The sequence below is a fragment of the Halyomorpha halys genome, unplaced genomic scaffold (genome assembly GCF_000696795.3).
Source record: "Halyomorpha halys isolate HHAL.00 unplaced genomic scaffold, Hhal_1.1 Scaffold19.1, whole genome shotgun sequence".
Lineage (NCBI taxonomy): Eukaryota > Metazoa > Arthropoda > Insecta > Hemiptera > Pentatomidae > Halyomorpha > Halyomorpha halys.
In genome coordinates this window covers 1,373,200-1,398,014 of record NW_027115129.1, presented here as the reverse complement: position 1 = coordinate 1,398,014, position 24,815 = coordinate 1,373,200, and the positions used below count along the sequence as shown (strand labels likewise).

Below are 24,815 nucleotides of genomic sequence, written 5' to 3'. Positions count from 1 at the left end.
AATTATAATTATTACTATTATTATTAGTCCAGACACACCGCTGCTGTCTTTTGATGCTCACCAGGAGAAGCTGGAGGTCCTTACTGCACTCAGGCTTTCACCAGAAATTTCCTCGACCTCGCCTTACCAAAAAATACAAGAAAGAGTCGGGAAGAAAAAAAGGCAGTCATCTCGCCCTAATTTTTGATAACTTCAATGAAAACTATGTATAAATATTAGTCAAAATTAATGAGTTTGCCAAGTATAGGGAGGGAGAATAAAAAATGGTGGATGTTTCAAAACCTTAAAAAACATTGATTTTTCATTCGGAGCACTATATCTTAAAAACTACCAACAACACTAGAAAATCTAAAAGAATATTATTTAAAGAAGAGTAAATTTGCTGAAATATTAGTCCTAATAGAGCTATTTACGTCCAATAGTTTTCGAGATATAGCTTTTTAAAAAGCAAAATTTGTTTAAAATCTACTGAAAGATTAGTAGTTAGTTTATTCATTTTGAGAAATCTATATCTCAGGAACTGTGACGTACAGATGTTCATTTGCACTCAAATTAAAGCTAGTTTAATGGACTATAAAGAAGTGTATGACCTTTACCTTCGTAGGAATAGTAGTTTTCATGATATTTGCTAAAATAAATTGATTTATATTTGGTCCGACAATAAATTTGATTTATGAAATACTTTATTTCAGAAAACATTGGACGTACAGATGTCTGCCAGCGCTCAAATTAAAGCTAGTTAAATTTACTATAAAATAGTTAATTATGTTTATCTTTGTAGGAGTAATAGTTCTTATGATATTTGACAAAATAAACTCACAAAATGTTAATTTCTAGTTGTTTGTATAAAATGTTGAATTTTTGAAAAAGTATATCTCTAGATCCATAAGACGCACATATGTCTGCCAATACTCAAATTAAAGGAAATTTAACTTACTATAAAGTAGTTTATGACACTTATCTTCGTAGGGGAAGTAGTTTTTATGATATTTGCATATGAATATAAATTTGGCAAATGAAAATTTGTCTGAACAACTTTAAATCAATTTATGTTAGCAAATTTCATGAAAACTACTACTCCTACGAAGATAAACATCACAAAACTACTTTATAGTTCATTAAATTAGCTTTAATTTGAGTGCTAATAGACATCTGTACGTCAAATGGTTTTTGAGATATAAATTTTTCAAAATAAATTCACTAACTACTGATCTTTTAGTACGTCCGAAACAACTCACGTAAAACGTAAATAACTCTATTACAGCTCATATTTTAGAAAATTTACTCTTCTTTAAATGACGTTCTGTTAGGTTTTCTTGTTTTGTTCCTAATTTTTTAAGATATAGAGCTCCGAATGAAAAATTAGTTTTTTTTATCGCTTTGAAACAGCCGCCATTTTTTATTCCCCCTACGTATACTTGGCAGACTCATCAATTTTGACTATTAATTAAAAATAATTTTCATTGAAGTTATCAAAAATTGGGGCGAGATAACTGCCTTGTTTCTCCTCTTGGGCTCTTGTACTAATAGACACCGGTGTACGTCTAGGAGGTACAGGTATAGTAGTTCCGAGACTAGCATGATGCTTCAATCAGTAAGTCGCCTCATTTATTACCATTGATCTCCTGAGACCATGTGGACTGAAGTACCGGAATAGCTCCCCGCTTACACCTTGGACCTTAAAGGAAAATAATCTTTTCATTACAGCCCCCCCCCCCAGATAAACCGCCGACTATAATTCGCCGCAATCACCATAAGGATTAGTTATTAATTATTATTCATTGTATAAAATGCTGCTCAAGGCCCAATATGCATATTAAATGTTTATCTAATTTTATTTTATTTTATATTTTCTTAACTTGAATTAACTGTCCTAAAAGCGTTCACAAACAAGGAGTGATTTTGATTTTCTTAACTTTAATTAATCCTCTTATTTTTCTTAATATACTTTTTTATATCACTGTATTTATTCTTTCATTAAACCTTACACCGTAAAAAAATCGTTATGTTAGGAGTAAGCTAGTGAACACTAGGTTGTTAAAGTGAGATGTACCATCTCTCATGCGAGCATTAATATAATTTTAAATCAATAAATTAATTACTAACTGCTATTTGAGGAATCGAAGCAGTCGTTGGAGATATTCAAACAATAAAAAAAATAAAGTTTCAGAAAAATTTATTATAAAGAGAAATATAACTCTATTTCTAGGTCATGTAACAAGTTGAAATGAACTTCTTAAAGTATTTGAATATGCAACGAGTCAAAATCCTTAGAGCGAAATTCAATCCCTGAATATACATTAGAAAACTCAGGTACAGTACAGGTATATAGCTAGCTACTCTGAATATGATTCCCCATCGTCTTTACTATATTTATTGATTTTACTATACTAATTTCTTAATAGACTATGAACAAAGTAAATATATTTCAAATAAAGTCAGGCCATAAATACTTCACCAACACAATTGTGATATATTATGAACATTTATTTTATGTATTTATTAGTTTTGTTACTACGTTTCGACACTGTACGAGTCATCGTCAGATTTTTTATTATCTATTATTTAAATCAGATTATCTTTATCCAGTATGATAAAAAAAATATATATACAATAAATAGACTGTTCATACTGCATAGTTTTTTTATTGAGATATGATATAGTAGACGTCATAAAAAATAAACTATGAATTAAAAAACAAAACATTAAAACTTAATTAAGTATAAATCAAACATTTGTGTTTTATTATTGTAATCTTTCAAATTCAAATTCTACAATTTCTATAAATGTTTTGATTTCCTTATCAGACTAGTTAAAAGTAACCTAATTTGAATAGGATAATAAAAACGGTGAATAAGACTTTTTTAGTTCCAAAACGTAGTCAAATAAATGTACTACTATTATAATGGTAAAATATTTATAGCCTGACTTCATTTTTAAATATGTTTCCAGCCATTTTGGATTAATTTTATAGTTTAATATATAGTCCGTAATATTTAGTTAACGGTACAAGATAGTAGGCATCCTTAAATTTAAAAAAAATATTAATTTCGAGCTCAAGAATATTATGAAATTCAATTAGTACAAGAGCCTAGTAAAGAAAAAGTCAGTCATTTTACTTCAATTTTTTATTAAATTAATGAAAATTATGTGTAATTTATAGTAAAAATTGAAGAGTCTGCCAAGTGTAGGTACGGGGAACACAAAATGGCGGCTTTTTCAAAACGTTAAAAAAATTAATTTTTCATTCACAGCTCTATATCTTTTTTTTTTTTATTTATTTAAGTGTTTCGACCACTCGGGCCATTTACACTTGATTTACAAATTCGATTACAATTGGCATGTTAATACAGTTAAAATACAAATACAGTTGAAATTACAAAGTGAGAGATTTACAATCACAATTACCATTACATGTTAACAAAACAATTACAGTTTACACTTCACATATTTATTACTGTTCTTGAATCTTCTCTGATCATTTCCTGTACACTGTGAAGAGAATCCGTGTGACTCCAGAGCAATCCAGTAAGAATGTGCCCAACAGCGAGATCGCTTCAGCAACTCTATATCTTTAAAACTACCAACAACACTAGAAAACCTAAGAATACCAAAGCCATTTTGTGTTCTCTCCACTTACTTGCACTTGGCAGACTCTTCAATTATGACTGGTAATTATACATAATTTTCATTAAAATAATCAAAAATTGGGGCAAAATAACTTTTTTCTGGGGCACTGTATACAGTAGCCGCAATACAGAGTGGCATTGAGGTCTCCTATATCACCCACGCCTTCCAGTCTAGCTCTGGATCTGTAATTCAGCTTTAGTTTAGTAAAAAAAGTTGGGAGCGCGGTGTCACCGTGGTAAGGCAATGTGCTACTAACTCCAAGGACCCAGGTTCAAATCCAACTTTATGAAACAGGGCCCTGGCCTCATAAATTTGTTGCTTTTAATTGGGTAAAAATCAGGCGGTCGAGCGTGATTCTGACCAAATCACATCCCTGCACTACCGCTGGTCTAGTAACAGAACTTTCTTACCTCCATGAGTTGTAGTGCTAGATTTTAATAGCAAAAAAAGCTCAAAATTTGGCTTCATCTAGTAATAAGCGTAATTTGATTTATAAATAGATTCTTAATTTGAGTTTATAAAATTGCTAGCCATAAATTTTTAGACTTATTGCCAATAAATCCTAAAGTAGTTAAAATTACAGGTAATGATGTATCATCAAAAACTACTTTAGAGTTTAGAATTTAGCTCTTATATACCTCCTCACTTTGAATATGTTTCGAGATAAAATTTTTCAAACACCAATACTGTTTCCAAATATAGAAGAACAACATTTTGTGAATTTATTTTGACAAGTATCACAAAAACTACTTGTTTCCTGAACTTAGAAGTTTAATGGAGCCTTTCTTCTTGCCAAAGTTAAGAACGTGCTAGGACATATACTTGTGGGTTGGTAATGTTGAGAAAAAATAACTTATAGTAAAAGAGAGTAGAAGAATTAATTTATTTTCTAATAAATAAATAAACAACAAAAGAAACAATTTTAAGTATGGATTATCCTTCGTAAAATCCTCAATGCTCCTTATTTTGTTACTTATAAAACCATCCATAAAGACCTAAATGTTCCTTATGTAACCGATCTAGCCCGAACCCGATATTATTCCTTCCATAATAAACTCCCTAACCACCCAAACCCACTCGTTTCTAACCTTGCTTCCTCTTCCATTCCTGGCAATCCTCCGAGGCGCCTGAAAAGAAGATGGCCTCGTGACCTTATATTGTAAACTGTTTTTAGAGTTCTACTACTGGGTAGTTTCTCTACATCCTGTATCATATCATTATGTCATTATGATCAAATTCACTGGTTGTATTTTTTTATACAGTTGTAAATATCAATAAATAAATAAAATAAAAAAAGTATGGATTACTCTCATCCTTAACAATCCCTGATAATCCTGAAAAGAAGATGGCCACGGGACCATCTAATTTAAATTAATCCTTGAAGTACTACCAATGGGTAGTTGCTCCCAAAATTTTCAAGTGTAAATGAAACATTCCATATATTAACTTATTGTATTTATTATTTTGTACAGTTGTAAATTATATTAAATAAAGAAATAAAAAAATATGTATTAATTAAAAAAAATAAAGGTTGCACAAGTCATAGAGCAGCTAGTATCTGATTGTTTTATTAAACTTTGGAAATGTACATACTTTATTCAGATGTCATACCGGGGAGCAAAGGAGAGTGGGTGAAGGACATTCTGTATATTTAATGTGGGGGGGGGGGGCACTTAAATGTTTGATATCCCTCTGAGCTCCTCAATATTTTATAACCATTAACTTTAAAATAAATCCAAAATTAATGTATACTACAGGTACATGGAAATAATACTAAATAAACAATTAACAATAAATCTTATAGAACCTGAGAATTTTATTTATTGTCTTCCACGATTTTCCATTCCGATATTCTAAATTGATTCACTCAGAACTCAGTATTTTGTATGGATTGATTACGAGAGAAATTCGAAGGTTTAGTGGAGCCTCAAAGCTAACTCCGTATGTCCAGATTGGCCTTATTATAATCATTTAGATCAGTCTTTTGTAATGGATTGGAAGTTTACTACGTTTGTCTAGTAAGTGCTGTAATAGTCTTTCTGTAAATTTAAATTTAAAATTTCCTCAAGGTAAATCCTTGGTCCCATCCTCTACACCGTCTATACAGCTGACATTCTAACCAATCCTAACACTATTCTCACCAGGTATGCCGATGACACATGTGTGCTCGCTGTTAATAATAACCCATTAATTGTATCCAAAAATCTCCAATCCCACATCACAGCCCTCGAAGAATGGTGTCGTACTTGGAAGATTAAGATAAATTCCAACAAATCCCATCAAATCACCTTTACCCTACGTCGTAAACCTACTGACTGCCCTCAGTTTCATTTAGCGATGTTACTCTTACCCCTGTCGAACAGATCCGCTACCTTGGACTACATTTGGACAAGCGATTAACCTGGAATCCTCACACCAGACTGAAAAGACAGGAAACTGCACGTCGATTTCGACTATTACAGCACTTACTAGACAAACGGTCTAAACTTCCAACATATTACAAAAGACTGATCTACATGACTATAATAAGGCCTATCTGGACATACGGAATTCAGCTTTGGGGCTCCACTAAACCTTCGAATTCCTCTCGTATTCAATCCTTACAATCCAAAATCCTTCGTAAAATCCTCAATGCTCCTTACTTTGATACAAATAAAATCATACATAAAGACCTTAATGTTCCCTATGTAACCGATCTAGCCCGAACCAGATATCACTCCTTCCATTATAAACTCTCTAATCACTCAAACCCCCTAGTTTCTAATCTTGCATCCTCTTCCATTCCTGACTATCCTCCGAGGCGCCTGAAAAGAAGATGGCCACGAGACCAGCTAATGTAAAATGTCATTAGAGTGCTACCAATGCGTAGTTTCTCTACACGCCTGTAACACTCCAATTTAACTTAGATCAGATTTACTAAATGTATTATAATTTACAAGTTGTAAATAGCAATAAATATATTTTAAAAAAATGAAATTTTAGACTGAAAAGACAGGATACTGCTCGTAGATTCCGACTTTTACAACATTTATTTGACGATCTAAACTTCCAAATAGTTACAAAAGACGGAATTGAGCTTTGGGGGCTCCATTAAATCATTCCTCTCGTATCCAATCTTTGCAGTCCGAAATCCTTCGTAAAATCCTTAATACTCGTCACTTCGTCTCAAATCAAGTCATCCATCAGGACCTCAATGTTTCATATGTTACCGATTTGACCAGAACCAGATACCAATCCTACCATGATAAACTTCCCAACAACCCAAACCCTCTTATTTCTAACCTGGCTTCTCCTTCATTACCTGATAATCCTCCTAGGCGTCTGAAAAAAAAAAATGGCCCGTAAATTTTGTCCTATAGAAATATTATTGGAGTTCAATAAACGGGTAGGTTCTTCACTTGTCTGAAGAAGGCTAGAAATTCTAGCCGAAACGTTGGTACAATTATATAGGTTACACCAACTTATTTGCGTTTCATTTTGACCGCACCCCCAACCATCTTCTTCTGTTATGTAATATAATTTTTGTGTTATTGCTGTTTTTAAAAATGTATTTTTTGCTCATTCAATACATTATTCAGAAATATATTTATTAAGAGAGTCGATTACAGAAGAGGACGGAGCGATGAGACCATTGGAGAGCTATACTTCCCCTGCAGAGGAATTTCAATACCAGAGCTCTCTCTTTAATATCGAGACCCGTCGAGTTTCTGACCCCTACGGGTCGGTGTAGAGTCAATACCTCCGAAGAAAAAATATATATTACTATTTTTATTATAATTCTTTTTAAATACTAAAATTCAACCTGTACACACTTATTTAAAAAAAACAATGATATATACAGTAAAAATCGGAGATAGAATTAAATGCTATAACAGAAAATATGAAGTAAAGATCTCAAAAACATTACCCGCGAAGGCATGTCCTCACTCTGTTGAGGAGATATGTCGCGAACGGAATAATACAAAATTATTGAAAGATTAAAAACTATAGAAAAATAAAATTCTAAAAATGTATTAAATTATTACATAAAAGAAAAAATATATATACATAATAATTAATGGAATGAATAAGGTATAAATATTGAGTTAGTAATGTTGATAAACTAAAATAAAATAATAATGTTTTATAACAAACAAAACTGTTCTTCCTTACCCACTTTATTGAGTTATATTCACCACATATTTTTATTGCCATATTTATTTATTACTCCTTTTGTCTTACTTAACTTTATATTTTATTTCTTTATTATAGTATTTTACTTAAATATTTCATTAATTACAATTTTTTTTTTCATAACTTCAATCTTAGACTATTATTCATATTGAAGGAGATAGTTGACTGAATCAAGTAGATTTGTAGGAACATAGTCCAGCTGGTGGTCAATAAAGGTATCATAGTAAAAGAAAACTACTTATTGTTAACGAACGTTTCGTCCAACCCCCATCTGGGCTGTAAGAATGAAGTTCTGCTACCAACTGACAGTTCATTCAAAAAGTATTTTGATACCTTTATTGACCTCCCCACCCGGACTATCTTCCTACAATTTAAATTATTATTATTAATCAATTAAAATATTCATTTCTGTTTTTAATCCTTTTGGATTATATAACTTTATATTTTATTTCTTTAATCTTTTTAGGTTACTTATATATTTAATTACCTATAATTACCATTTCTTTCTTTATTTCTCAACTTTATTTTACTTTGGGGCTCCACTAAACCTTCGAACTCCTCTCGTATTAAATCTTTACAATCCAAAATCCTTCGTAAAATCCTCAATGCTCCTTACTTTGTCACAAATAAAATCATACATAAAGACCTTAATGTTCCCTATGTAACCGATCTAGCCCGAACCAGATATCACTCCTTCCATTATAAACTCTCTAACCACTCAAACCCCCTAGTTTCTAATCTTGCACCCTCTTCCATTCCTGACAATCCTCCGAGGCGCATGAAAAGAAGATGGCCACGAGACCAGCTAATGTAAAATGTCATTAGAGTGCTACCAATGAGTAGTTTCTCTACACGCCTGTAACAATCCAATTTAACTTAGATCAGATTTAATAAATGTATTATTATGTACAGTTGTAAATAGCAATAAAGAAATATTAAAAAAAAAACTTTATTTTAAATAATTTTCATTTTGTACATATATTTAGTAACTATATTTTCATATATATTTTATAATTTCTTCTTTCCTTTTAATTAATTTTAATATTATTCCTCTCATACAGCCTTTATCTTCTTATAATACTTCGACTATTCATGTCTTTCAACACTATTTATGTATCTATAATGTTAGTTGTTTTTTTATTTTCCAATCATTTTGTATATCTTTTTATAAATTAGTTGTTTTTTGTTCTTAGCCCTGATGATGGCTTGTGATTTTGGTCGAAACGTTGGTATTAAGTTACTACTTATTTGAGTTCTTTAGATATCCACGGTAAACTATTTTTTACTTATCAAAAGTAAAAAAATAAATACTTTTACAAACTTTGTTGATTATACCCTCTTAATTCTAGCTTCCTTATATAATACATTATTATGTTGCATTATTTAATGTGCAAGAGATAATTATCGGACAGAATACTGACTATTGATCATCTTTGTATTCCCCAAACGGCGAACGAGTTATAGAAGACAAAAGAGTTTTAGAAAAATATAATAAAAGAAAAGAATGAAAAAAAAAAGTGAAATATTGAATAAGACTGAAAAGGTTAGGTACTGTTGCAGACTGGCGGGCGGCCAATGCTTCCTACCCGATAGGACATTAACCCAAAAGGAATGGGGTTCCCTATAGTCAATAAAATGTGTATTTAATTATAACTGCCAAAGGGTAATACTATTATTTAATTGTATAATTACGAAAAATATTGTATTTGATAAAAAAATATATCAATTGGCAATAATTGGCTCTGAACGGTTAAAAACCAGCTTAATGATTAAAGATACTGCCAGTGAAACAGCAAGATACATAGAAATTCACCTCGATCGCCACCTTATCTGGAATCATCATACCATCATCAAAACTACGCATGGTTAACAATGCCATATCATTTCCTAAATAGAAAATCCAAACCCTCCAATCCCACATCACCACCCTTGAACAATGGTGCCAAAACTGGAGGATTACATTTACCCTTCGTCGTAAACCCATGACCTCTTGCCCTACAGTATCTTTTAATAATACCCCACTTATTCCTGTCGAACAGATCCGTTACTTAGGACTACATCCAGACAAACGACTGACATGGAATCCTCATACAAGACGAAAAAGACTAGAAACTGCTTGTCGATTCCGACAATTACAATATTTACTAGACAAATGGTCTAAATTGCCAATCCATTACAAAAGACTGATCTACATGACTATTATAAGGCCTATCTGGACATACGGAGTTGAGCTTTGGGGCTTCACTAAACCATCAAATTCCTCCCGAATCCAATCCTTACAGTCCAAAATCCTTAATGTTCCTTACTTAATCAAGTCATCCATCAGGACCTCAATGTCCCATATGTTGCCGATTTGGCTAGAACCAGATACCATTCCTTCCATGATAATTTTTCCAACCTCCCAAACCCACTCGTTTCTAACCTGGCTTCTCCTTCATTTCCTAATAATCCTCCTAGGCGTCTGAAAAGAAGATGGCCTCCAGATCTTTTCCTCTAGAAATCTTATTGGAGATCTATCAGTGGGTAGATTTTCCACATGTTTCTATCATGTCACTATGTCACCTACAGAAAATGTACTTGTTGTATATATGTGTATACAGTTGTAAATAACAATAAATAAATTATTTAAAAAAAAAAATAGAAAATCCAAATTAAAACCAGAAATATCTATTCTTATTTATAAAAAAAATTCTCAGGCCACTGCTGATGTACAAATGTGAAGTCTGAAGAGCAGTATCCTTTACGAAAAGGAAAAAAATACAATCTTTTCAAAATAAAGTCATAAGAATTACAGTGGAAGATCCTTTGTTTGTAAGAAACTGCCAATTGCATCGGGAACTACAAATAGAGACAATAGAGGATTACAACAAAAAAAGGTTCATGAAGTTCCTCTCCCAGTTACCCTACAACTTGAGAAACCCAACCATAACCTGAAGACGGGAGCCTGAGCAGCTTCAGGACATCCTGTTACAAATTCTGTATTTATCATTTATACTGTTATTATCATTCTAAAACTTTATTTTATCATAATTTCTTTATTTTTTCTCTTCATCATTTTCTTAAATTCACTTTCTTTTTTTTCCATTAGGTGTCAATTATTTATTTTGTTAAATCCATAAATGTCATTGTTTTTGTTATTAACTTTACTTTTGTATTTAATTAATAATTATTATTTTAATCTATTTATTTTATCTCAATTTTTTTTTTAAATTATGACACTGTATATAGTTAGGGGTGTCTTTTTTACTTGACTATACCCCCCTCATAATCAACTGTTAAAAAAAATGTACCTCTTACATTAACCATGTAAGGCCCACCAGGCCGATTGTGTATTAAATCAATAAATAATGAAATGATTTAAGATAGATTTAATACACGTAAATACGTGGTATAACGTAAAATTAAAAATCCCCATTAAAAAAACAGCATGACTGCAGTTTGTGATGCATCCACAATATGCAAAAAATGCATATTCATAAGGCTGATTCAGTAAGTTAATTGGATGTACTGTATATACGGATAGAAAGCTATTAATATGTATATGGTTTATAGCGTGTTGGCTGGAGTGCTAGAAGCTTATATTATTATTAGTTTATTATTTAATTTTGATTTAAGAGATCTATTTCTTCGTAATATGTTGAATAAATAATGTTTTGTCTTCTTTTGCCTCGTTCCATGAGGTTTATAAGATAGAACTGTCGGCCCTATATTCTATATCCGGGAAGAAAAAAAGGCAGTTACCCCACCCCAATTTTTGATTACTTCAATGAAACCTATGTATAATTACTAGTCAAAATTGATGAGTCTGCCAAGTATAGATAGGGGGAATAAAAAATGGCGGCTGTTTCAAAACCTTAAAAAATCATTAATTTTTTATTCGGAGCTCTATATCTTAAAAAATAACAACAACACTAAAAAATCTAAGAGAACATTATTTAAAGAAGAATAAATTTGCTGAAATATTAGTCCTAAAAGAGCTATTTACGTCCAATAGTTCTCGAGATATAGCTTTTTAAAAAGCAGAATTTCTTAAAAATCTACAGGAAGATTAGTAGTTAGTTAATTCATTTTGAGAAATCTATATCTCAGGAACTATGTGACGTACAGATGTCTATTTGCACTTAAATTAAATCTAGTTTAATGGACTATAAAAAAGTTCATAACCTTTACCTTCCTAGGAATAGTAGTTTTCAAGATATTTGTTAAAATAAATTGATTTATAGTTGTTCGGACAATAAATTTCATAGACTTTATTTCAAAAACCATTGGATGTATAGATGTCTGTCAGCACTCAAATTAAAGCTAGTTAAATTTACTACAAAATAGTTAATAATGTTTATCATTGTAGGAGTGTTAGTTTTTATGATATTGCACAAAATGGTTATTTCTATTTGTTCGTATAAAATGTTGGATTTTTTAAAAAGTATATCTCTAGATCCATAAGACACACATCTGTCTGCCAACACTCAAAATAAAGGAACTTTAATCTACTATAAAGTATTTTATGACACTTATCATCGTAGAGGTAGTACTTTTTATGATATTCACATATGAATATAAATTTTGCACATGAAAATTTGTCCAAACAATTATAAATCAATTTATATTAGCAAATTTCATGTAAACTAGTACTCCTACAAAGATAAATATCATAAACTAATTCATAGCTCATTAAACTAGCTTTAATTTGAGTGCTTATCTGTACGTCAAATGGTTTTTGAGATATAAATTCTACAACATAAATTCACTAACTACTAATCTTTCACTACGTCCCATACAACATTTTTATGAAATTTTGCTTTTTAAAAAGCTATATCTCGAAAACTATTTAACGTAAATAACTCTATTAGTGCTCATATTTTAGCAAATTTACTCTTCTTTAAATGACGTTCTTTTAGGTTTTCTTGTGTTGTTCGTACTTTTTAAGATATTACGAAAAATTAGTTTTTTTTATCGATTTGAAACAACCGCCATTTTGTATTCCCCTCCTATACTTGGCAGACTCATCAATTTTGACTAGTAATTATACATAGTTTTCATTAAAGTAATCAAAAATTGTGGTGAGATAACTGCCTTTTTTTTCCTTTTCGGCTGTTGTACTATATGGATCGAGACTCTGGGTGCAATAAACCTTTATCTAATATCTCTTTGAATTAGGCAGTTGAATTGATAACTAAATCTCATCACTATCAGAGAACCCGTGAGGTCTGATAATGTAACAATACTTTGGAGTGACTGCGGAATACGAGAAAATGATCCCGAAATTAATGACCTAGTGACAGAACGGGAGATCAACTCTGACTCCCGGCTCCCCTGACCGTATGAGCCAACGCTTCTTATCTGTCTTCCTCTTCATTTCTCCAAAATGGCCGCTCCTTACCCTCCACATAAATCCTAACATCTTTTACTCTTACAATCCTTCCTCTATGCCAAAGATCTTCTTCTGCAGATATCCTTCTATCAGTACAAGAGCCCAAGAGGAGAAAAAAATCCTTTATTTCACTCCAATTTGTGATTACATTACTGAAAACTATGTATAATTACTAATTATGAGAGATAGTTGACCGTGGATGATGAACGAGTAGAAGATAGTTGAGGGTGCGGTCAATGAAAAACACAAATAAGTTTGATTAACCTATTTTTAATGTGCCAACGTTTCGGCTAGAGTTTCTAGCCTTCTTCAGGGCTAAAAACAGAACAAGATAACAACCACAGTAAGTATAGAAAAATAAAAAAATAAAAAGAAAGTATAAACAGAATAATTTTACACATAAAATGTATAATTACTAGTCAAAATTGATGAATCTACCAAGCATACATAGGAGGAATAAAAAATGGTGTTTGTTAAAACGTTAAAATAAAATATATGTCATTATATATAATGGAAGATTGCTGATTAACCGTGTGTATCAATAGATGGAATATGGTCCGGGTGCGGCCAAATTAAACTCAAATAGTAAATTGGTGTACTATTTTTATTAGAGCCAACGTTTCGCCCCACGTTGTATGGCTTCGCCAGGGCTAAAAAGGATACAAACACTTGACATAGTTACAAAAAAAACCCTGTTATTTTCCACTAATTTTTCTTTTGGAACTATGCCAAGTGTTTGTATCTTTTTTAGCCCTGACGAAGCCCTGCGACGTGGGGCGAAACGTTGGCTCAATTAAAAATAGTACATCCATTATACATTAAGCAATTTTTAAATTGTGTCTAATTACCTAATTAGTCAATTGTTCACATTAAATTAAAAATTAAAATTGTTTATCACAGTCAACCTTCTTTGTTAAAATTTATCACAATTTTAAACATGTATAATGGAATATGGTTCGAATGCGATCAAATAAAACTCAAATATTAAATGGGTGTACTATTTTTAATTGAGCCAACGTTTCGCCCCACGTTGCAGGGCTTCGTCAGGGCTTAAAAAGACACAAAAACTTGACATAGTTCAAAAAAAAAAAATTAGTGGAAAATAACAGGGTTTTTTTTTTGGAACTATGTCAAGTGTTTGTGTATTTTTTAGCCCTGACGAAAACCGGCAACGTTGGCTCAATTAAAAATAGTACACCCATTTAATATTTGAGTTTTATTCGATCGCATTCGAACCATATTCCATTATACATGTTTAAAATTGTGATAAATTTTAACAAAGAAAGTCGACAGTAATAAATAATTTCAATTTTTAATTTAATGTGAACAGTTTACTAATTAGGTAATTAGACATAATATAAGAATTGCTTATTAACAAAATCATATGATTCCGTAATGTTTTAATGTCTCATTTGTGGACTGACATTAATGACTTGGGCAGAATAGCCTGCATGAAATTGTTTTTAATTGATTGGGTTCTAAAATTATATTAAGGTATGATAATTTATAAATTATATTGTTATTTGTTTGGAATTGTTGAAGGTCATATGTGCAGTAATAGCTGTTTGTGATAGATAGTCCTTGAGGATGGCCCAATTGGCCGAAACGTCGGAATTTATTTATTTAAACAATTTAAAATATATTTCTTTTGGAGCCACATATCTTTAAAACTACCAACAATACTAGAAAACCTAATAGATGAAGTTCTCAAAGTAGATTAAATTTTCTGAAACATGAGCCCTAACAGAGCTTTTTACATCCAATAGTTCCCAAGATACTTCTAAGATCATAAAAAATGTACTTAAAAATTATTAGTAAACTTAGTGTGGGAAATCAATATTTCAGGAACTATGGGACATACAGATGTCTATTAGTACACACACTAAAGCTATTTTAATGTACTATAAAGTAGTTAATGACCTTTACCTTCGTAGGAGTAGTATTGTTAATGATATTTTCCAAAATAAATTCACAAAATGTTAATTTCAAGCTAGTCGGACAAAACTTTTGAAAATATCATAAAAACTAGTCAGACATCTACTATACGTCAAATATTGTTTGATATGAACATTTCTCAAAATAAATTCACTAACTACTGATTTCTCATCAAATTCTTTGTCCAAACAACTAAAAAGCAACATTTTGTGAATTTAGTTTGTCGAATATCATGAAAACTATTACTCATAAGAAGATAAACGTCATAAACTACTTCATAGTTAATTTAACTAGCTTTAATTTGAATTCTAATAGACATTTGTACGTCGAATGGTTTTTGAGATGTAGTTTTCTCAAAATAAATTCACTAACTACTGGTTTTTGAGTGTATTTTTTTATAAAATGTTTCAATTTCTTTTTTTATTTAATTTATTTATTGATATTTACATCATTACATATAAATACATCAGGTAACTGTGATAATATCATAATGGTATGGTACAAGCATGTAGAGAAACTACCTAATGGTAGCACTCTAAAAACATTTTTACAATATAAGGTCTCGAGGCCATCTTCTTTTCAGACGCCTCGGAGGATTGTCCGGAATAAAAGAGGAAGCAAGATTAGAAACTAATTGGTTTGAGTGGTTAGGGAGTTTGTAATGGAAGGATTGATGTCTGGTTCGGACTAGATCGGTTACAAATGGAACATTAAGGTCTTTGTGGATGATTTTATTTGTGACAAAGTAAGGAGCATTTAGGATTTTACGAAGGATTTTGGATTATAAGGATTGGATACGAAAGGCATTCGAATGTTTAGTGGAGCCCCAATGTTTCAATTTAAAACCTATACTATGGGAACTATTGAACTGAGAATAGCTCTATTAGGGCTCATATTTCAGAAAATTTACTCTACTTTAAATTATGTTCTCTTAGGTCTTCTAGTGTTGTTGGTAGTTTTAAAGATATATAGCTCCGAATAAAAAATTAATTTTTTTTTTACAATTTGAAACAGCGGCCATTTTGTAACAACCCTACCTATACTTAGCAGACTCGTCAATTTTGACTAGTAATTATAGATAATTTTTATTCAAAATAACTAAAAATTGGTATGAAGTAACTGACTTTTTGGCAACTGACTCTTGAGCTCTTGTACTAACAGGAGAAGGAAGTAATGCAGAAGGCAGGGCACTGCATACAGTAGCCGCAATACCGAGTGGTACTGAGGTTTCCTATACCGCCCACGCCTTCCAATCAAGCTTTAGATCTGATAGTTTTCAAGATATTTTCTAAAATAAATTGATTTCTAATTGTCCAGATAGAATTTCATATGTAAAATTCATATTCATATGCAAATATCATAAAAACTACAACCCTTACGAAAATAAAAGTTATAAACTAAATATTTCATTAAACTATCATTAATTTCATATCAGACGTACTTCTAATAGTTCAAGAACTATGTTGTAGTATAACTATATCAGGAGAAATATTATAATTTTGTTCAAATAACTATAAATCAGCATTTTGTGAACTTATTTTAGATAATATATCATATGTATAAACTTTTCTCCCATGATCATTAACAAAAATGTGAAATATCTTGTTTTCCCCTCTGTTCTTTAAATATTATAAATAATAAACAATAAAGTAGGTAGAAAAATTAATATAAATAAATACAAGTTATGTAAATGTAATTCTCTTTATGAGTACTTCAATAAAATTATAATTTTATTTTAGCTCATACTTCAGAAAGTTTAATTTAATTATATTTTAATATTATTTTGTTTCACCATATGAATAAAAAATTTACTATTTTACAAGTTTCAAATTTCAAATTAAAACTCAGTAGTGCTTAATTAATTTATTTTTGTCTTAGACGATTTGTAGATTCTGTGCCCTCCTCTTTGTTATCCAATCAGCCACAGAATTATTGGGTAATAAAGATAACTGAATAAAGAACTATAATGTTTCTAATTTTTAATCTAAGAAAGGATAGGAGGATAAAAAAATATTTCAATAATTATGACAAAATAATTACATGGAAGTAAGGGACTTATAGGAGGAAAAACGTTTAATACAAATCTATAATTTAAAATAAATAATAAATTTAATTATTGATACAGTTAATACACTAAATTGGATTAGAAATTAATGAAAAGAATATATTTGTTTTAAATACATTGTTACTTTTTGCAATTATTCAAAAATTGTGTTAAATAGAATAAGAGGTTTCAAAATTCCAGGTTTTCATAAAACAATAATTTTGTTCAAATGACTATAAATCAACATTTTGTGAACTTATTTTGGAAAATATCACTCCTACGTAGATAAACGTTATAAAATAAATTATAGTACATTCAACTAGCTTTAATTTGAGTGCTAGCAGACATCTTTACTTCTCGTGGTTCCCGAGATTAAAATATCGCACAATAAATTCAGTGACAACTGATTATATGAGTATATATTTCATGAAATGTTACGTTTTAGAAATTTCAAAATAATATTTTTGAAACAGCCACTATTTTTTATTTATACTTGAGACACTCGTCAAATTTGACTAGTGACTATACTTAGTATTCATTACAGTAATAAAAAATAGGGGGTGAAATAACTGACTTTTTTCCACCGTGGCTTTTTTATTATGGTGATTCTTTATTTGAAGATCTGTTCATACTTTTAATAGTTTCAAAATAAAAATTTGTTACACCGAGTATATCTTTACACAGTAATTTTCGAATATAAATTATGTATTATGAACAGCCACAATGTCGTTTTGATGCAAATGAATTATTTTAATAATTTGTTTATGTGGTTGAAAAAATATAATAAAGGTTGGAAGAACAGTGTAGACATTGTATGTATCTTAACACTTCATAACTATTTTTATAGATCATATAAATAAATAATTTCTTGATTGTAGACATCAGTGTATATGTAATAAAATTTTATTGTTTTTATTGTTTAGGTTATGGAAACCGAGCGCCACAAACCGATGAAGGAAAAGTAGCAGTAATCCTCTACGGCTTCCTGGGATGTTCTGGAGGAATATTGTTCTTCAACCTCTTCCTGGAGAGGATCATCAGCCTCCTCGCCTACATCCTGGGCTACCTCCACTTGAGGAAACTGGAAAAAGAAGGTAGAGATCTCCGAGACGAAGACCCTCTGGAAGATTGGAAACCCAACGTATATTTGGTGTTTTTGTGTCTTGTCGTCGCATCCCTAATTATCGGCATCTCAGCTTCCGTTACATTTTCATTTCTGGAAGGATGGAGTTTCCTAGAATCGATATATTTCTGCTTTGTGTCATTTTCGACCATCGGCTTCGGAGATTACGTTACTACTCAACAGATTGCCTACCCACACCTGTCACTCTACAGATTTGTCAACTTCGTCTTCATTGCAATGGGCTGTTGTTGCATTTATTCCCTGTTTAATGTGACGTCTATCGTCATCAAGGAGGGTCTGAATTGGATGCTGATCAGACTCGACTGTCATGGATGTGGAAGGGCGTCAGACAAAGCCACTAGGATGCTTCGAAGACACTCGCTAAAAATCCAACAGAGGGCGAGGAGAAGATCGAGTTTTTCACTGCCGAAGAACTTCAGAAAGCGTTCGGATTCAGGAGTAAGCAACACGGATTCCAACGGTAGGCGCCTATCTGGAGAAATATCCATGAAAGAATTGCTCTATGGTAACAAGGTGTCCCTCGCTGTGATGCAGAAGCAACTGTACGAAGCTGCCATGATACAGAAAGGATACTACACTCAGGAAGAGGAGAAAGATAGGTTCTCTCCGGGAATGGTGGGACCGCTGGCCATCATCTCTAATAAGCTAGAGAAGTAAGAAAAGAAAGGGGTTGCCGATCCCCTGTTATTCGTCTTTGGCCGCCAGCCGGTCAGTCTTCAATGATTAGCTCATTGACGTCTTTAAGAAGAAGTTGGATCCTCTGTCGTATGAGATTAAGTAGATGTAGAAGTAAAAGCTGTCCTAATTATTTATGTAACAATATTTCAACTGCCTTTGATAAAACATTTGTTATTTAAATTTAGAATCAAAAGTTATAAACAAACTAAACAATAATTAATTGGATCAATTAAGGGAACAGAGGCACAACAAGGCAGGGCTGTAGTGACTTTTTCTTGTATTCGTTCAGTAACGATTCGACAAGAGGCGACGTTAAAGTTGTTCCAACACCAGTTTGATGATATTCAAAACTCTTCTTGGAACATGCCATTATATTGGATCTATAAGTTTGCCACTTGTCGCAAGTCCAAGACTTGTATAAATGTTTGGTAAAAAAAAGGAAGTAACAAATGACAGTATCCTTACACTTTTATTTTCTTGTGACTTTGGTCATCTATTACATAAGCTACACACAATTTTCATTATAATAAGGAACAAGATAAAGATAGTCGAAATGGAAGGAAATGTAGATACCAGCAGAGTAAATTGGTAGATAATAAAAATTCATATAAATACAACTTTCATTCTACAATAGAATTTTTTTTAGATATTTGTTAATTTAATTACTTAATCATATGTCTTTATAAAATTTATGCTTAATTAAATAGAAAAATATAACGCCTACACTTAATTGAGAGAATTTGAAACAAAGTATTTTCAACGAATCGATAGAATGTTAAAATATGCTAAATTAAAACTTGTGTTATTATTGTATCCTAAGGTTAAGGAAATTGTTTAATTAATTAAATCAGGAAGAACACTAAAATTTATCTCTTGTTAACTAAACTGCGTGGATGGGGCACAAGTGCCCTTTGATTGTGCTCAAAAACCACACTCAACAGTACACAAATTAAGGCAAACTTGTCTCAGCAAATCCAAATTATTTGGCAAACGCACCTTTAAATATTGCAAAATATCAACTTATAAAATTTCATCATATTATCTATTCACCCAAGCAGCTAGATACAATTATTTACATAGAAGTTTTTTTTTTTTTTATTCCCCCTAAGATGCAATTGTAATTTTTTTTTAAGTCTAATAGTTAAAAATAATATATTAAACAATAATAACCACTGAGTATACAACATCAAGCACTGAAATTCCGGGCATGCCTCCAATAAGACAGAAAAGGTGTTGGAATAGGGATCTCCTGGCCTAACCATTAAGGGAGTTTGTAGATTGTGCCGCTTTGTGCTGGCTTGTGTATGCCTTATCGTGTCACTAATCATTATAACATCTTTATTACATGATTGTTTAGTAAAGTACAGGTGCGAAGAAAATTATTAAGATTTAGAAAAATGAGAAGCGAAATGTACCAGTACAACAATTTATCCATCTATAGCCTCAAACTGCTCCCTTAATTCTTATCCTCATATTTATTTAATACCTCATTATTGAACTGTTGAATGCTAAAATGGTGTAAGTTATTATGTTTTCATCGAAATTAATTTTCATAAACAAAAAAAGAATTATAATACAATATAGATCAAAAACATAGACTGAAAATACAATGTTTTTAATACATATATCTATTCTCTTCTTAAACATTTCAGGATTTTGTATCCTTCCCCTTCAGCAAATTTAATTAACTGTTTACTTTAAAATTAGTACTTCTACAATTTGTTAATTTCATTTCTGATAATAGAATCTCTATTTGAAAACAGAAACGAAACTAATAAATTGTATAAAATTGTAGATGTACGAGAGAGAGAGAGAAATGCTTTATTCATTCATGCTGGCCAAATACATCAGGTTGCTACATTACACAGCATACTAATCAATCCGTGATCGGACATATATAAATTACATATTTTTACATGATATAATAAAAAAGAAAGAAAACATTTTTTTTCCGACAGTTTTTTTTTTTACAATCGATTCCAGTCTATGGACTAAATACAAATATTTCAATTTATTCCTTTGTTTCTTTCCCTTTCTTGGCCCTTCCGTTTCATAATTTTTATTTCATTTGATCGGCAAATTAACTCTCCCAAATTCCCCCTCTCAGATCCTCCTCAGCTAAACAAATTCACTATTAGACAGCAATGTGAGATCAAACCAGAGAAATAATAGTCAGTTGATCAGTCGACAGTAAAACAAACAAATAAATACATTTTACCAAAAACAAAACTAATACATAGATTTAAAGGAAAATATAATATAAATATATTATAATATATAAAAGAAAAACTGTAAAAGAACACTGAATTATTAGTACAAGAGCCGGGAAAAAAAAAAGGCAGTTATCTCACCCCAATTTTTGATTACTTCAATAAAAACTATGTATAATTACTAGTCAAAATTGATGAGTCTGCCAAGTATAGGTTGGGGGATTAAAAAATGGCAGTTGTTTCAAAACCTTAAAAAAACATTTATTTTTCATTTGGAGCTCTATATCTTAAAAACTACCAACAGCACTAGAAAATCTAAGAGAACATTATTTAAAGAAGAGTAAATTTTCTGAAATATTAGCCCTAAAAGAGCTATTTACGTCCAATAGTTCTCGAGATATAGCTTTTTAAAAAGCAAAATTTCTTAAAAATCTACTGAAAGATTAGTAGTTAAGTCCATTTATTTTGAGAAATCTATATTGATATTTGAGAACTTCCCTTAAAGTTTAAAATATTCTAAAACCGCAGTTTTGACTCACACCACTTTAACATTCAATGGCTCTATCAATATTGATCTATCGTTACAAAGCCACATTATTAATTTAATCTGTTTTCCAATTGAATGAAAAAACGAAATGAAAATATGCCCTACATATTAATACAAATTGTTATATACCCTAAGAAATTTATGAACTGTATATATATCCCAATTTCATGTCATTAAACTGTTTAATATGTGATAAATGTCTTATTTTTATTGTGTTTTCTTTGAACGCCATAAATGAGGAATTTGGTTGTAAACCATGGTAACTAAGAAAATGTTAGATAATCACAATATTTAATCTTTCTTCATCATTCACTTACCATAACTTATTACTAACATTATTATTTTTAAAAAAAAATCTCAAAAATAATCATTCGACTACTCATGAAAGCAGCTTTACAAATTTCGGTAGAGCGAGAAAATTCAATTCACAAAAAATGTTAGATACCATATTTTACGACCTTGTGCCTCGAATTCAGTCCATGTGTTTTTTTGTTAATAACAATTTCCAATGTACATAATTGAAATATTGTCAGATTTTGTCCAGTCAGTCCATAAAATGTCAGTTTTTGGATAAAATCAGAAGTGGTCATTGAAACAAACCTAGTATAATTTATCATTTAATGTCCATTTGTATTTCTAATTATTATAATATTTATTTATTATATTTTGCTTTTATATATTAAAATGTCTTTTTTTTTTGTAATGGTGATTCTCCCAATTCCTTTGCATTCCCTCACTCTCCGGATTACATCCTAGATGTAAAGTTAGTTTTTTTGATTTGTTCTTTCTTTTTTTTCCTTTTTCTTAACCTTCATTTTGTATATTGATATATTTGCTCTTGCCTAATTTCCTTAAATTTCCCTATTTCAGTTCTACTGTATTTATTTTGTTTTTATTCTTCTTATACCAGTTATTCTGTTTGTTATTACTCCACCAGTTCATGCTTTGTATAATATTTATTATTTTATTCCTTTTTTATTTGTAATTATCTTTGTATATCTAAAATTTCTATTTTCTTTAATTTAGTTTGCTCATTTATATATATTTTTTTCACATTCGATAGTTTACTATATATTTCATGTTATTTTATACTCTTATACTGTTTACAATATTTTTAGTTTTTGTATCTTGTTTTTAGCCCTGATGATTCCCTGTGAACTGGGACAAAACTTAGCACTATAGTTAGTTTGATTTTCTTTTGGGCCGCATTCAGACCATCTTCTTTGTATAAATTACAAAGTGGTCATTAGTGATGATTTATGGTTTCATACGATTTAATTTTTATTCATTCTAATTTAATTAAAATAATCCCAAAAACTGACAAGTTTTATGATACAACACGTTACAATTGTATACCATTGTATTTATTATTTAAATATATATTTTTATATTTATTATATAGTAAATAGTTTTACTACTTTTGTTATGTATACATATAGTTTTTTTTTTTTCCAAAACTATCTACATCATTAAAATATATAACTAAAAATAGCAATAGATATAAGTATTAATGTTCTAAAAAAATATATTTATTACATCTAGCCAAGGGAGAAATATAATAATGTTAGAGTTCTATTAATAAATGATATTTTTAAACTATGTGAATAGATTATGTGTGCGAAATGAATTCAAATGCGGGCTGTGAGAATATTAGTATTTTTTTTAAATTTGTTAAATTAATTCTGTTTACGAATTTAATGTATTTTTTCATTACGCACGTTTTTAAAGTTTATTTTTCTAGATAGTTTATTCTAGTATATGAATAGAAAATGTTCCAATAATTTTCCTAAATTATTGCCACTTTTATTGTATATTGTATTAGTTTTTTGTTCATTATTGTTGTTATATTATTATCGCTACCGTTTCACTTATTTTTTAGCACTTTGACTGCCAATACCATAATTCTTAGTATGTGATATTATACTAACAACAAGATAATTTGTACTTGGCGTCCAAGGCCAGTGGTTCCCAAATTGGGTGGCACAAATAATTGTCACTTTTTAAAAATATTACAAAAAAATAACTGTATATATATAGCACATTCCAGCATTTACTTTACACTGTTTTTTTTTGTTTTCTTTATACATATTCAACCATTTTAAGGTTTTTGTTTTTTTTTTTAAGTAATTTTTCAAGTAGCAAATTTTTTGTCCTAAACAATAATGCAAGTTAATACTTTTCCTGTAATTGGCAGTTAACAAGTTAAAGAACAACTTTAAAGAGATTAGGCTAAAAAATAAGTTAAACATCTTTAATAAATAGAATTATAGACAATATTATTTTATAAAATTCCAAAATGTTATGGTTTAATTACTTTCTTCTATTGTGAATAAATAGAAGGGTAATTTATTTAATCATTTGACATGTTCTAGACTCCCTGGCATAATGCATGTTCATAATTATAATAACACTATTTCAAATATGAATTTATACTCAGAATCAATGCATAAACTTGTAATAGAAATGGTGCAAGGCAAACAGAATATCTGAAATATCTTGTCATATAAAACTGTTTTTTTTTTTTGTTTTGTTTTTTTAGGATAGAACAAAAACTAAAATTTTATGGATTCCAACTGATATCTTACTTCTTTCATAAATAATAAATAAAGTCTAAATATTTTTAAATATTGATATAACATCGACTTTGTCCTGTCTCAACTAATTTTAAAAAAACTGCCCACAAGCCTCTTGATATATGGAGAATGTATGTGTACAGTCACTAAAATGAAATAAATTATTTCATTAAGTATATTAACTATTTTTTCAACCTTAACCTTATTTAAAACTTTTTTTTTTGGAAACTATCATATTAGTTAGAAATATTGTAGTACAGTATCGAATATTTTATCTAGAATTCCATGATATCAGTGTCCTAGGAGATAAGGTACACCAACATATGTATTTATTTGAAGGAGATTAAAAAATAACTCAAAACTATTTATTTATTGCAGACATATAGACCCACAATGTTAGTCTTCATCAGCTATAAAATAAAAATATACAAAGAAAGTAAAGTTAATGTTAGAATAGAAGAGTGATATAATATAGATGTAAAGGTACAGGTATACAAACTATCAAAAACT

The 24,815-nt window shown here is 30.2% G+C and overlaps 1 protein-coding gene across 1 annotated transcript in view; it reads left to right on the top strand.

Annotated features, from left to right (window-relative positions):
- LOC106681064 (potassium channel subfamily K member 13) overlaps nt 1-19,553 on the top strand; it is a 24,180-nt gene extending 4,627 nt beyond the window's left edge. Inside the window, exon 2 of the mRNA XM_067052211.1 lies at nt 18,077-19,553. Within this exon, the coding sequence (XP_066908312.1) occupies nt 18,077-18,954 (878 nt within the window). The 3' untranslated portion in view covers nt 18,955-19,553. The remainder of the gene's footprint in view (nt 1-18,076) is intronic.
- The last annotated feature ends 5,262 nt before the right edge of the window (nt 19,554-24,815 follow it).